The following is a 16,292-nucleotide window of genomic DNA, read 5'->3' as shown; positions in this document are numbered from 1 at the left end:
CAAAGATGAAGGTCAAGGTCGAGCAAAAGATAAAGAAATAAGCTGCGCGGCGGAGGTCTGCGCTCTACTGGGTGCCCCTCTAATTTGTTATATAATAACTTCCTTATTTTCTATGTTGTTTTGCCTTCCAACTAACACAAAAATAATTTTAATATAAACTTCAAACTTTTAAAGTCACTCATTTACAATTTCTTGTTTGTTCATCACATCTATTGAAAATACAAAAAGACTAACTACTTGGAATTATAAACTTAAATTAGTACTTAAGAAGTATTACGACCCTTGTTGTGCCGTGGTGCAGGTTAGTCTGCACTAAAGGATGTAAACTCAGTGTTGTTACTGAGTATCCAGCTAAAGATGGTCAATGGAGACGAAAACACTCAGGAAAACTCAACAATATTCATTAACAAACAAAAATAATCAACGTCAACCTTGTGACTGCCAAGGACAAACTCTAGTCCTTAAATAATCCCTTGGGATTCCTAACTACTAAAAACTAAGCCCTAAACAGAGATAATAGAGAGAAACACGTGAATGCAAATACATCAAAATTTACATTATAACTGGCCAGATCAAAATGAATAAAATTACCAATACCTATAAATAAAGAGGTTGTGAAGGAAGGCGAAGAGTAACAGGGAGAAAACACTTAATCTCCTACCTATGTTTATAATCTAAACTTAATATATAAACAATAATATAAAAGCCACGAGGCTGTGATGTTACATCACAAGAATTTATAATTATAACAAAACAAAAAGTGGCAACAAATTCCGACTGTCTCAACAGTTCATCACTTAGCTTAAAAAAAAAGAAATACCGTGGTGATCACATAAAATCAAAATAATATGCTGTTTTAAAGTAATGATGATAATTAATCTGATTAGTTATTGCCGTTGTCATTTAACGAAAATAACAGCCTTCTTTTAACTAATATTCAAGTTCTTATTGACGGCAGTCTACCTTGGGTTGTGCCATACCCTATGTACTATGGTCTTCCACTGTCTTGGGGTAGAGTTCTCTTACTTGAGGGTACACTAGGGCACACTTCTCTATCTCATTTCTCTTACTCGCTTTTTTAGTTTTCATATCTTATATATGAAAGATTTATTTTAACGTTGTTACTGTTCATAAGATATTTCATTTAATTGTCCTTTACTTCCCTCGTAGTTTATTTTCTTTCCTCACTGGGTTATTTTCCCTGTTGGAGCTCTTGGGCTTACAGCATCCCACTTTCCAACTAGGGTTGTAGGTTAGCTAATAATAATAATAAATAATAATAATAATAATAATAATAATAATAATAATAATAATAATAATAATAATAACAGCATGCCTTAGGGGACTTTAATGTTCTCTCTGTAACTTTAACTTCCTGTGTCACGTTTCTTCTATCTTCTAATGAAATCTTTTTATCAAATTTACCTTTTTAAAGATGTATTGTGCAAATTTATTTCCAGTCTTATTATCGTCTGATTTTATTTTTTATTTTCAAGGTCTAATGGCTTTATTTTATTCTTAAACCATCTTATATTTTGACCTATAGTTGCCACAAAGATTCCGGGTGAAATAAGCCCCACCCATTGATGACGTCATAACCAATCAAGATGTCTCCTGTGTTAGCAGAGGTCGCAATTCAAATACAAATACAAATATCAAACTATACAATACTATCTTATAATCACTAAGCAGATATGTTGTGACTGCTGTTAACGCGGGAGACATGATTTGCTATGACGTCATCAGTGGGTGGGGCTTATTTCGCCTTAAATCTCTGCGGCGACTAAGGTGTTTGTTATCCTCTCATCTTCTACCAGAGAGATGATGTCAATGCCGAGTAAATCGATGCATTTACTCTTGTGAGAGGCAAAAATTCTGTCTTTTCTTCTACTAATATGAAGAAATGACTTGCTTGAAAATCCACCATATAAGATTATTATAATTATTGTCTCATGTAATACATATTTCCCCCTTTTATTATTACTTATTCATTTTGGCAATTTTCTCATCATAAGGAATATGTCTTCATATGGCAGATTTTTCTCTTCCCCCAAACATTGGTTTGGCCAATGCTGGCTCTCAGATGTCCACATATAAGAGTGAGTAAATCAGGTACTTTATGCACACTTTACGACTGAACTTCTTTACTGTAAAGTGGAAAATTCAAACTTGCTCACTCCGCAACACGTTTGTGGGTACTCCATGAATAGTGCAAAGCTTCTTAGATTATCCCAAAGTATTGTACTCCATCAACTAAAATATAGGTGCAAGGCTTACCTTATATTTTACTAAATACTGTAATAACTACAGTACTTAGTGTAAGGTAATAAGAGTTGGCCCCCATGTACTATAATCTTTAGAGTACTTAGTAAAAGCTAAGGTAAGGAGCTTTGCACCTATATTTTAGTAGATAGAGTGCAATACTTGGAATAATCAGAGAAGCTTTGCACTATTAATGAATTGGCCTCAAACGTGTTTTGCGGAGTGAGCATTCATGAACTAGGAACTAAGTTTTCCTACTGTAATTAAACCTTATATTACCTCAATTTTTCATCTGCTATGAAAGTTGTGTGGTTCACTACAAGTTTGAAAACCCAAATTTCCTATCTTTCTTTTGCTTCTTCCTTTGTTTTCCTTCCAATAGAAATTAACCCAAAAGAATTAGATCAAAGAGTGCAACAATTTATCTGGTATAAACCGGTTCTTTTCTGTACAGGTTTGCCCTACTTTGTTTTCTGTAGGCACTGATTGCATTATTGCTGTGATAAACTGAACAGTTTTCTTCACCTCTCGGGCAACCTCAGTAACTATTATACCACCGAATTCCTCATTTGCTTTGTAAAATTCAACAAATCAACCATTTGCAATTCTCGAAATGTTCGGTTAATCAAATTTCTTCCCTTCCACTACCAATCTTTGGAATTTCATTATTATTATTATTATTATTATTATTATTATTATTATTATTATTATTATTATTATTATTATTAGCTAAGCTACAGCCCTAGTTGAAAAAGCAAGATGCTATAAGCCCAAGGGCTTCAACAGGGAAAAATAGCCCAGTGAGGAAAGGAAATGAGGAAATAAATAAACGATACGAGAAATAATGCAAAATTAAAACAGACTATTTTAAAAACAGTAACAACATCAAAACAGATATTTCATATATAAACTATAAAAAAGACTAATGTCAGCCTGTTCATCATAAAACCATTTGCTGCCAGTTTGAACTTTTGAAGTTCTGATATTTCTTTATATTTCATCACACGTATTTATTTTTCTTCTCTTTCCTCCTTATATTCTTTATTTTTCCATCATGCCTGAGCACAGAAAATGATTATTCAACGTTATCAATTACCTTTGCATAAGAAACAAACAATCTCTGTTAAAGCTAGTATTCATCCCCCAAAGGTCTGGGAACCCAATTTCTCTCACCAATGCAGTAACGAGGTTAAAACATACTTAAACACCCCAGCCTTTTGTCACTGGCATAATAGCCTTGATGCCTTACAACACCCACACGTGTGCAAGATCACGGGGCACCTTTTTAAGGTAGCCCAAATATGGATGGCAATTTTGTTTTGTTCGCTTTCAAGGATTAAATGATTACTGTACATCCACTTATCTAGTAGTCCAAAGTATGCTATGGACAGTTTAAAGGTTTAAAGGCCGCTCATGAATGGCAGAGGCAAGAGACAGTGGCATTATCCTATCAAGCAGGACAATGCCCTAGAGACTGACTATATATATATATATATATATATATATATATATATATATATATATATATATATATATATATATGATTAGCGGCCAAGCCCCCCTCTCCAACCACGCTAGGACAAAGGAGAGCCAGGCAATGGCTGCTGATGACTCAGCAGATAGACCTATAGACTCCCCAATAACCCCAATCCTTAGCTCGAAAGGATGGTGAGGTTGCTGCGACCAAAGGAACTAACGAGTTTGAGCGGGACTCGAACCCCAGTCTGGCGTTCACCAGTCAGGGACGTTACCACACCTGGTAACTAGTGTAACTGTCATTAGCTGTCACGTCTCTTGTTGTCAAAAGTTGATTAACATTCAGAAGACTAGTTTGATCTGTTTGCGTCAAACCAGGTTTGTTATTCGTAAGTGGAAGGTTTAAAAAAAAAAAAAGATAAAAGTTTTTACAGTCTTTAGAATACATTTATATTAACTTTGTTATATATTTTTTTCAGTTTCAACGAGAGACTCACACCGATTTTGATTTCTAAACCGTCAAAAAATGGCTATTGCCAGGCAGTTTATTCTAAACGTCTTGGTGAGCTAATGCATATACTTTTATATTAACTTTGCTACAATTTATTCAGTATTGTCGAGAACCTCAAACCGATTTTGATTACTGAACCGTCAAATAATTACTCTATTGCCAGGCAGTGTATTCTACACGTCCTGGTGATCTAATGTATCTATTTCTATATTAACTTTGTTACATATTATTCAGTATTATCGAGAACCTCAAATCGCCAAAAAAAAAGGCTTAATTGCCACGCAGTCTTTATTCTACACATCCTGGTGAGCTACTGTATATTTACCCTTTTTTTTCCAAAGCAACCCGATGGACCTTTAGATATTTAACTCACGTAGATTACCTCGTATGCAAATTTACTCTTAAATATAGAGATAAATATTTTGTTTCAAATCCTACCCATGATAACTGGCCAGTACCCCGAACCTTTAATACCCAAGTTCCTCTCTCTATGCTCCATTGGAGCTCAGTCCAGATTACGTCATTTGTTTTATGTGCCTCTTTAACGTTGCTTTTAGAGGTTATTGTTTCTTCAAACCATCTCAATTATCCTCAATGTTGCCTTTAAAGGTTATTGTTTCTTCAAACCTATTATCCTTAATGTTGCCTTTACAAGTTATAGTTTCTTCAAACCATTGCCTTTACAGATTATGGTTTCTTCAAAAAATCTCAATTATCCTTAATGTTGCCTTTAAAGGTTATTGTTTCTTCAAACCTATTATCCTTAATGTTGCCTTTACAAGTTATAGTTTCTTCAAACCATTGCCTTTACAGATTATGGTTTCTTCAAAAAATCTCAATTATCCTTAATGTTGCCTTTGCAGGTTATCGTTTCTTCAAACCATTTCAATTATCCTTAATGTTGCCTTTAAAGGTTATTGTTTCTTCAAACCGTCTCATTTATCCTTAATGTTGCCTTTACAGGTTATTGTTTCTTCAAACCATCTCAATTATCCTTAATGTTGCTTTTAGAGGTTATTGTTTCTTCAAACCGTCTCATTTATCCTTAATTTTGCCTTTGGAGGTTATTGTTTCTTCAAACCAACTCGGATATCCTTAATTTAGCCTTTAAAGGTTATTGTTTCTTCAAACCATCTCAATTATCCTTAATTTTACCTTAAGAGGTTATAGTTTTTCAAACCATCTCAATTATCCTTAATTTTGCCTTTAGAGGTTATTGTTTCTTCAAACCATCTCAATTATCCTTAATTTAGCTTTTAAAGGTTATTGTTTCTTCAAACCATCACAATTATCCTTAATTTTACCTTTAGAGGTTAAAGTTTTTCAAACCATCTATATTATCCTTAATGTTGCCTTTGCAGGTTATTGTTTCTTCAAACTATCTCACTTATCCTTAATGTTGCCTTTGCAGGTTATTGTTTCTTCAAACTATCTCACTTATCCTTAATGTTGCCTTTACAGGTTATTGTTTTTTCAAACCATCTCAATTATCCTTAATGATGCCTTTACAGGTTATTGTTTCTTCAAACCATCTCAATTATCCTCAATATTGCCTTTACATTTTTTTTTTAACTCAAAATACCTAAATTATCCCTAATTTTGCCTTTACAGGTTATTGTTTCTTCAAACTATCTCAATTAGCCTTAATGTTGCCTTTACAGGTTATTGTTTCTTCGAAAAATCTCAATTATCCTCAATATTGCCTTTACATTTTGTTTTTAACTCAAAATACCTAAATTATCCCTAATTTTGCCTTTACAGGTTATTGTTTCTTCAAACTATCTCACTTATCCTTAATGTTGCCTTTACAGGTTATTGTTTCTTCAAACCATCTCAATTATCCTTAATGATGCCTTTACAGGTTATTGTTTCTTCAAACCATCTCAATTATCCTCAATATTGCCTTTACATTTTTTTTTAACTCAAAATACCTAAATTATCCCTAATTTTGCCTTTACAGGTTATTGTTTCTTCAAACTATCTCAATTATCCTTAATGTTGCCTTTACAGGTTATTGTTTCTTCGAAAAATCTCAATTATCCTCAATATTGTCTTTACAATTTGTTTTTAACTCAAAATACCTCAATTATCCCTAATTTTGCCTTTACAGGTTATTGTTTCTTCAAACTATCTCACTTATCCTTAATGTTGCCTTTACAGGTTATTGTTTCTTCAAACCATCTCAATTATCCTTAATGATGCCTTTACAGGTTATTGTTTCTTCAAACAATCTCAATTATCCTCAATATTGCCTTTACATTTTGTTTTTAACTCAAAATACCTAAATTATCCCTAATTTTGCCTTTACAGGTTATTGTTTCTTCAAACTATCTCAATTATCCTTAATGTTGCCTTTACAGGTTATTGTTTCTTCAAGCCATCTCAATTATCATTAATTTTGCCTTTAGAGGTTATTGTTTCTTCAAACCATCTCAATTATCCTCAATGATGCCTTTACAGGTTATTGTTTCTTCAAACAATCTCAATTATCCTCAATATTGCCTTTACATTTTGTTTTTAACTCAAAATACCTAAATTATCCCTAATTTTGCCTTTACAGGTTATTGTTTCTTCAAACCATCTCAATTATCCTTAACATTGTCTTTAGAGGTTATTGTTTCTTCAAACTATCTCAATTATCATTAATGTTGCCTTTACAGGTTATTGTTTCTTCAAACTATCTCAATTATCATTAATTTTGCCTTTAGAGGTTATTGTTTCTTCAAACCATCTCAATTATCCTCAATGTTGCCTTTACAGGTTATTGTTTCTTCAAACCGTCTCAATTATCCTTAATGTTGCCTTTACAGGTTATTGTTTCTTCAAACAATCTCAATTATCCTCAATATTGCCTTTACATTTTGTTTTTAACTCAAAATACCTAAATTATCCCTAATTTTGCCTTTACAGGTTATTGTTTCTTCAAACTATCTCAATTATCCTTAATGTTGCCTTTACAGGTTATTGTTTCTTCAAACAATCTCACTTATCCATATTGTTGCCTTTGCAGGTTATTGTTTCTTCAAATCATCTCAATTATCCTTAATTTTGCCTTTATAGGTTATTGTTTCTTCAAACCATCTCAATTATCTTTAATTTAGCCTTTACAGGTTATTGTTTGTTCAAACCATCTCAATTATCTTTAATTTAGCCTTTACAGGTTATTGTTTCTTCAAACCATCTCAATTATCTTTAATTTAGCCTTTACAGGTTATTGTTTCTTCAAACCGTCTCAATTATCCTTAATGTTGCCTTTACAGGTTATTGTTTCTTCAAACAATCTCAATTATCCTCAATATTGCCTTTACATTTTTTTAACTCAAAATACCTAAATTATCCCTAATTTTGCCTTTACAGGTTATTGTTTCTTCAAACCGTCTCAATTATCCTTAATGTTGCCTTTACAGGTTATTGTTTCTTCAAACTATCTCAATTATCCTTAATGTTGCCATTACAGGTTATTGTTTCTTCAAATAATCTCAATTATCCTTAATTTCGCCTTTAGAGGTTATTGTTTCTTCAAACCATGACAAAGTATCCTTAATGTTTCCTTTTAGAAGTTATTGTTTCTTCAAACCATCACAATTATCTGTAATGTTTCCTTTAGAGGTTATTGTTTCTTCAAACCATCACAATTATCCTTAATTTTGCCTTTAGAGGTTATTGTTTCTTCAAACCATCACAATTATGCTTAATGTTTCCTTTAGAGGTTATTGTTTCTTCAAACCATGACAATTATCCTTAATGTTTCCTTAAGAGGTTTTTGTTTCTTCAAACCATCACAATTATCCTTAATTTTGCCTTTAGAGGTTATTGTTTCTTCAAACCATCACAATTATCCTTAATGTTTCCTTTAGAGGTTATTGTTTCTTCAAACCACAATTATCCTTAATTTTGCCTTTAGAGGTTATTGTTTCTTCAAACCATCTGAATTATCCTCAATGTTTCCTTTAGAGGTTATTGTTTCTTCAAACCATCTCAATTATCCTTAATGTTTCCTTTATAGGTTATTGTTTCTTCAAACCATCTGAATTATCCTTAATGTTTCCTTTAGAGGTTATTGTTTCTTCAAACCATCTGAATTATCCTTAATGTTTCCTTTAGAGGTTATTGTTTCTTCAAACCATCTCAATTATCCTTAATGTTTCCTTTATAGGTTATTGTTTCTTCAAACTATCTCAATTATCCTCAATATTGCCTTTACATGTTTTTTTCTTTTTTTTTTCAAAATATCTCCATTATCCCTAATTTTGTCTTTACAGGTTATTGTTTTTTAAACAATCTCCATTATCCTCAATGTTGCCTTTAGAGGTTATTGTTTCTTTAAGCCATCTCAATTAACCTTAACGTTGACTTATGAGGTTATTGTTTCTTCAAACCAACTCAATTTTAACGTTGACTTATGAGGTTATTGTTTCTTCAAACCATCTCAATTATCCTTAATGTTTTTAGAGGTTATTGTTTTTTCAAACCATCTCAATTATCCTTAATGTTGCCTTTAGAGGTTATTGTTTCTTCAAACCATCTCAATTATCCTCAATGTTGCCTCTACAGGTTATTGTTTCTTCAAACAATCTCAATTATCCTCAATATTGCCTTAACATTTTGTTTTTAACTCAAAATACCTAAATTATCCCTAATTTTGCCTTTACAGGTTATTGTTTCTTCAAACTATCTCAATTATCCTTAATGTTGCCTTTACAGGTTATTGTTTCTTCAAACTATCTCAATTATCCTTAATGTTGCCTTTACAGGTTATTGTTTCTTCAAACTATCTCAATTATCCTTAATGTTGCCTTTACAGGTTATTGTTTCTTCAAACTATCTTAATTATCCTTAATTTTGTCTTTAGAGGTTATTGTTTCTTCAAACCATCTCAATTATCATTAATTTTGCCTTTACAGGTTATTGTTTCTTCAAACCATCTCAATTATCATTAATTTTGCCTTTACAGGTTATTGTTTCTGCAAACCATCTCAATTATCCTTAACATTGTCTTTAGAGGTTATTGTTTCTTCAAACCATCTCAGTTATCAAAGTTAAGTTCATTTTCATAGATTTCTTAATGGGAAATTCATGAAAAGTTTTGCAGTATTCATTGCCAAGGACTTTCAGCTTTTATCGTCCTATTATCTGTAATTTCTAATATGTTTCTTATTCTCGAACGGTAATTATTCTAATTCACCTTTTTCTCGCGATTTTCCTTTTTCATTATCTTTTATTCATTCTGTTCTTAGTACCATATAAAGCAATAATTTTATGTGAAATTATTTTTTGGAAATGGATTATTTACCTGAACAGCAATAATTTCATATTTAAATATTGTTTGAAAATGAATTTTGTACCTGAACAGCAATAATTTCATGTTTAAATATTGTTTGGAAATGAATTTTGTGCCTGAACAGCAATAATTTCATGTTCAAATATTGTTTGGAAATGAATTTTGTACCAGAACACTAATGATTTCATGTTCAAATATTGTTTGGAAATGAATTTTGTACCTGAACAGCAATAATTTCATATTCAAATATTGTTTGGAAATGAATTTTGTACCTGAACAGCAATAATTTCATGTTCAAATATTGTTTGGAAATGAATTTTGTACCTGAACAGCAATAATTTCATGTTCAAATATTGTTTGGAAATGAATTTTGTACCAGAACACTAATGATTTCATGTTCAAATATTGTTTGGAAATGAATTTTGTACCTGAACAGCAATAATTTCATATTCAAATATTGTTTGGAAATGAATTTTGTACCTGAACAGCAATAATTTCATGTTCAAATATTGTTTGGAAATGAATTTTGTACCTGAACAGCAATAATTTCATGTTCAAATATTGTTTGGAAATGAATTTTGTACCTGAACAGCAATAATTTCATATTCAAATATTGTTTGGAAATGAATTTTGTACCTGAACAGCAATAATTTCATGTTCAAATATTGTTTGGAAATGAATTTTGTACCAGAACACTAATGATTTCATGTTCAAATATTGTTTGGAAATGAATTTTGTACCTGAACAGCAATAATTTCATATTCAAATATTGTTTGGAAATGAATTTTGTACCTGAACACTAATAATTTCATGTTCAAATATTGTTTGGAGATAAATTTTGTACCTGAACAGCAATAATTTTATGTTCAATAATTGTTTGGACGTGAATTTTATAACTGTTCAGTTATAAAACAGTATATATAAACAATATATCTAAAAAAAAAAGAAAAAAAAAATTAAGTATTCCATCAAAGACTCAATACCCAAGAACCAAATGAAGCTAAAAAGCCAATATTTCACGAAATGAACATTACGATTTCATAGAGCGAGCGAACTTACCCGAGCTGCTGGTATGATCGACTTTGGACCCTTGTTCAATCAGGAGGTTGACCATTACAGTGTCGTTGTTGCGCGCTGCCCACAGCAAGCTGTTGAAGCCCTTCTGGATTCCTGTAGATGATGGCATTAGGAGATATCATTAATATAGGGATCATTCATATTGTGAGGCAGTTGCGTGTCTGCAGGTTTCTAATTAAGTGATATATAGATATATATATATATATATATATATATATATATATATATATATACATATATATATATATATATATATATATATATATATATCACACACACATATATATATATATATATATATATATATATATATATATATATATATGTGTGTGTGTGTGTGTATGTGTATATATATATATATATATATATATATATATATATATATATATATATATATATATATATATATATATATATATACACATACACACACACACACATATATATATATATATATATATATATATATATATATATATATATATATATGTGTGTGTGCGTGTGTGTGTGTGTGTGTGTGTATGTGTGTGTGAGTGTGTGTGTGTGTGTGTGTGTGAAATCCATGGTCCAGCGAGTGTTGAAAGGACAGTGACATTGCCCTATCAAGCAGGACAATACCCTAGAGACTGACCATATATATATATATGATAAATTTTGCACATTTTTTACGTGTTTTTCATATTCAAATAAGCCATATATATTTTTGATACATTAATGTCTGGATTCTCTTAACGACCTCGGGATCAGAGCCCCAGGCGAAATCACACAAAGACAAGAGCTTGGCTCCGGCCGAGAATCGAACCCTGGTCGGCAAGCTTGTATAGACAGTGACTAAGCCACTTGGCCACGAAGAAAGAACCCTGGTCGGCAAGCTTGTATAGGCAGTGACTAAGCCACTTGGCCACGAAGAAAGATCTTTCTTCGTGGCCAAGTGGCTTAGTCACTGTCTATACAAGCTTGCCGACCAGGGTTCGATTCCCGGCCGGAGCCAAGCTCTTGTCTTTGTGTGATTTCGCCTGGGGCTCTGATCCCGAGGTCGTTAAGAGAATCCAGACATTAATGTATCAAAATATATATGGCTTATTTGAATATATATATATATATATATATATATATATATATATATATATATATATATATATATATATATATATATATATATATATATATCATCGCCCAAACCCTCTCTCCACCAAAGCTAGGACCAGGGAGGGCCACGCAATGGGTGCTGATGACTCGGCAGGTAGACCTATAGGCTCACAAGGATGGTGAGGCTGCATACACTAACGAAACTAAAGAGTTTGAGCAGAACTCGAACCCGAGTCTGGTGATCACCAGACAAGGACGTTATCAACAGGCCATCACAAGGAAGGATATTCAACTGAGTCATAACCTTGCTCTCGGCCGTCACAATAGCATTGATATTCTCACCACACATCCAGCCCATGCATCTTTCTGGCTCTGAGTATTACTGAGTAGCATTCATGATTCAGCCGTTGAATATTTGCTATACGGGTATAATAGGCTTATTTACTACTACTATTTCTACTACTCTAGGTTCCACGTTCTCCGTTGCTCTCTACACAACAGTACTAGAAGCGTAGGTGCAAAGTGCCTTGATGTTAGTTGCTTCCTATGGAAACAGCACAGCTTGTATATTTTTATTTCTAACTTCCAGAGCCTGTCTAATATATCTGGAAATTTCTTTGCTTGGCGATTCTATTGTCCTAAATTCAATGCTACTGATTCTAATTTTTTTAATTCTTTACAGATAAACATGTACTCTGTTGTATCATCGGCCTCACTACACAACTCGTAGATCCTATCCTTTTCATTCCCGTTTCTATAATTTTCTTTTAAGTCTATCATATTCAACCTTGGTTTCATTACTATTGCTGCTTCATTAGTGATAATTTCACCTATGCAGTCGCTTCTACAAATCTAAACTTGGTAATTTCTGCTTTCTATTCTTCTATTTTTCTTTTAATTTCATTTGCACTTTACATTTTATTTCTTTCTTGAACACTTGCTTTCTATGCTTTCTTTTTCAATTTTAATATCATATATATTGCATATGGTTCCCTTATTTGGTCTTCTGCTATCTCCTAAACTAATCGTTTATCATCTAATGATATGAAACAGCTTCACATTTTTATACTTTATTCTATTTTCAACTGGCCATATTCCTGTTTCTGCTATTTGCAATGACAAGTTCATTAATGTGTTATTATCTCTATAATCCCTAACTTCTTGCACTATATGTTCTATTTTTGCTTCTTTTTAGCTTATGCTCAGACTATGGTATCCTTTTTCTGAGCCATTCTCTTAACTATTACTACTACTACTACTACTACTACTACTACTACTACTACTACTACTACTACTACTATTATTATTATTATTAATATTATTATTATTATTATTATTATCATTATTATTATTAAGCTACAATCCTAGTTGGAAAAGCAGGATGCTATAAGCCCAAAGGCTCCAACAAGGAAAATAGCCCAGTGCGGAGAGGAAATAAGGAGATAAACTACAAGAGAAATTTAAGGACAATAACAACATTAAAATAAATCTTTCATATATAAACTATAAAAACTTTAAAATCAAATAGAACTGTTTGAAGAATAAGGACAGTACGCCTACGCCCATTGACGTAAAGGGCCTCGACTAGATTTCGCCAGTCGTCTCTATCTTGAGATTTTAATTCAATGCTTCTCCATTCATCATCTACTTCACGCCCCATAGTCCTCAGCCATGTAGGCCTGGGTCTTCCAATTCTTCTAGTGCCTTGTGGAGCCCAGTTGAAAGTTTGGTGAACTAATCTCTCTTAGGGAGTGAAAATATTACCCGAAATAAGGCCGGGTACTAAAAGGAGAAAAATTTACGTAAGCACTTGGCACAATAAGGGTTTGGTCAATATATACATAACTTATAATATTGGGAGAATACACATACAACCTAATATATCAAACTAATGTATACGCAATCCAAAATATATGGATAATGAATGCACAATATATATTAGGATAGTATATACACAATCTAATATACTTGGACAATGTATAAAAATTCTAATATAATATAAAATGTACAAACTATCCAATATATTATGAGAACGTATACAAAATCTTACATATTAGGATGATGTTTACACAAATATATCATATCCTATACACATAATCAAATATATGATAACTATGTATACACAACCAAAAATATTAGGACAATGTATACATAATCTATTGGGACAACATACACACTTCTCAACATTTAGGACAATGTATAAACCATCAAATATATCAGGGTAATGTATACAAAACCTAACATATAACGATGTATACAGAACCTTCCATATAGGGACAGAAAATATATATAATCCAATATATTAAGATAATCCACAAAAATTCAAATATATTAGGGCAATATATACAGTATATACAACTAAACATATTAAAGCTTTGGGTAAAATATAAGCTAACTATATATTCTATTTGAATCAATATTCCGTTTTTTCCAGGCCATTAGGAGATATAAATTAATTTACAAATGAAAATTTACTTGATTCGTACTAATGATTTATTGATTTAACTCTGCAGTAAATGGTTATTGTATCTACGGAAATATTAATTATATCTTTTTTCCAAACCTCCATATTTTGCAAACTTCAATTTTCATGTAAAACTTCTTTCATACTTTGAGTAATTGGCTAAGTATTTGACAACTAAAAATAATAGACAATTCTTCTTCTCTCAAGAGGAAGGACACTCCAAAATCAAACCATTGTTCTCTAGTCTTAGGGTAGTGCCATAGCCTCTGTACCATGGCCTACCACTTTCTTGAGGTAAAGATCTCTTGCTTAAGGGTACACTCGGGCACACTATTTTATTTTGTTTCTCTTCTTCTTGTTATTTTGAAGTTGTTTATAGTTTATATAAGAAAGATTTATTTTAATGTTGTTATTGTTCTTAAATTTCTCTTGTGGTATATTTCTTTATTTCCTTTCCTCTCTGGGCTATTTTCTCTCTTGGAGCCCTTCGGTTTAAAGCATCCTGCTTTTCCAACTAGGGTTGTAGCTTAGCAAATAATAATAATAATAATAATAATAATAATAATAATAATAATAATAATAATAATAATAATAATAATAATACAAGCAGTAGACGTAGTGCACTTACCAATTTTTTCCGAGAATCCCAACAAAAATTTCTTGTCAGCGATTTTATCTAGTTTCTTCTCAATATCGTCGATCTTCCCCTTTCTCGCGAATTTCAGGAACTGCTGAGCTGTGGAAAGAGAGAGAAAAGAAGAAAATATAGTGGTCTAACAATCCATTAAACATTATGTGAATCTATAGTAATTTTTTTCATGCTGATCATTCAGTTATTTCTCATACTGCTTGAAAGTGGAAAAAAATTTCATAATATTATTACTTTAAAAAGAAAGGAATATATTTTGGGTTATTTGTTTTGTATGTGTGTATATGTGACTGTGTGTGTGTGTGTGTGTGTGTGTGTGTGTGTGTGTGTGTGTGAGAGAGAGAGAGAGAGAGAGAGAGAGAGAGAGAGAGAGAGAGAGAGAGAGAGATTAGAATCACCCTACCAGGAAATATATCACTTGTTTTATAAGACGAGACAAATTAATGTATCGTGTGCTTGGTAGAAAGTGAAAATAAAGAAAAGATTAGTAAGTATATATGGAATTATATAAATGTAGATTGTAAATTTATATATATATATATATGTATAATATATATACATATATATATATATATATATATATATATATACATATATCTATATAAATGCATATATATACATATATATATACTATATATATATATATATCATGTGAGTTTATATATATATATATATATATATATATATATATATATATATATATATATATATATATATGTATGCATGTATATATAAATATATATATATATGTGTAAATAAATGCATATATATATATATACATATATATATATACATATATAAAGAGAGAGAGAGAGAGAGAGAGAGAGAGAGAGAGAGAGAGAGAGAGAGAGAGAGAGAGAGAGAGAGAGAGAGAGAGAGAGAGAGAGACATTGCATTGAAACTCACCATGGCATTCCATTATTTCTTTTTCGTCCTTCTCCAGAGCATCGCAATCTATGTTATTGCCGAAGGCCTGGGCATCCGTAACCTTGTAGCTCGCCCAAAATGCGTACATCAGCATCATCGTCAACGTCATCACAGTTTTCTCCATTTTACTTTTCATGTTTGCTTTTATACTTTCTCTAAACCTGCGTAAAGAAATTGATGAGGTCTTGATTAGTTCACCTTTTAAATGGGCTCCAAAAGGCACAAATAGATTTGGAAGACCAAGGTCTATATGGCTGAGGACCATGAACCGTGAGGTAGATGATGATGAATGGTGAAGAATTGAAATAAAAGCTCAAGATAGAAACAACTGGTGAAAGCTAACCGTTTATTTGTTTGTAAGTAACTTTACACAAAAACTACTGTACCAATTTTGACCAAACTTGCTAGTATTGTTGAATATGACCCAAGGATGAATCTGTAACATTTTGGATAAAATACATCAAGTACAAGTACGCAGAAGTACGCAAAAACTACTGAACTTATTTCAACGACACTTGATATACATGTGGAGTATGACGCAGGAACAAATCCATTA

At 31.7% G+C, this 16,292-nt stretch overlaps 1 protein-coding gene and 1 pseudogene across 2 annotated transcripts in view; one reads left to right on the top strand and one right to left on the bottom strand.

Annotated features, from left to right (window-relative positions):
• Positions 1-16,292, bottom strand: part of LOC137644837 (ankyrin homolog) — a 54,141-nt gene that overhangs the window by 13,281 nt on the left and 24,568 nt on the right. For both annotated transcript variants that reach the window (XM_068377724.1, XM_068377725.1), the window contains exons 2-4: positions 15,716-15,897; positions 14,789-14,896; positions 10,590-10,700 (exon numbers count right to left, since the gene is read on the bottom strand). In XM_068377724.1, coding sequence (XP_068233825.1) covers positions 10,590-10,700; positions 14,789-14,896; positions 15,716-15,872 — 376 coding nt within the window. In that variant the 5' untranslated portion in view covers positions 15,873-15,897. The remainder of the gene's footprint in view (positions 1-10,589; positions 10,701-14,788; positions 14,897-15,715; positions 15,898-16,292) is intronic.
• Positions 2,030-7,944, top strand: LOC137646147 (uncharacterized; annotated as a pseudogene).

The sequence above is a fragment of the Palaemon carinicauda genome, chromosome 8 (assembly GCF_036898095.1).
Source record: "Palaemon carinicauda isolate YSFRI2023 chromosome 8, ASM3689809v2, whole genome shotgun sequence".
NCBI classification, from domain to species: domain Eukaryota; kingdom Metazoa; phylum Arthropoda; class Malacostraca; order Decapoda; family Palaemonidae; genus Palaemon; species Palaemon carinicauda.
Note: the sequence above shows the minus strand (reverse complement) of the source record. Positions and strands in the feature narration are given on the sequence as shown.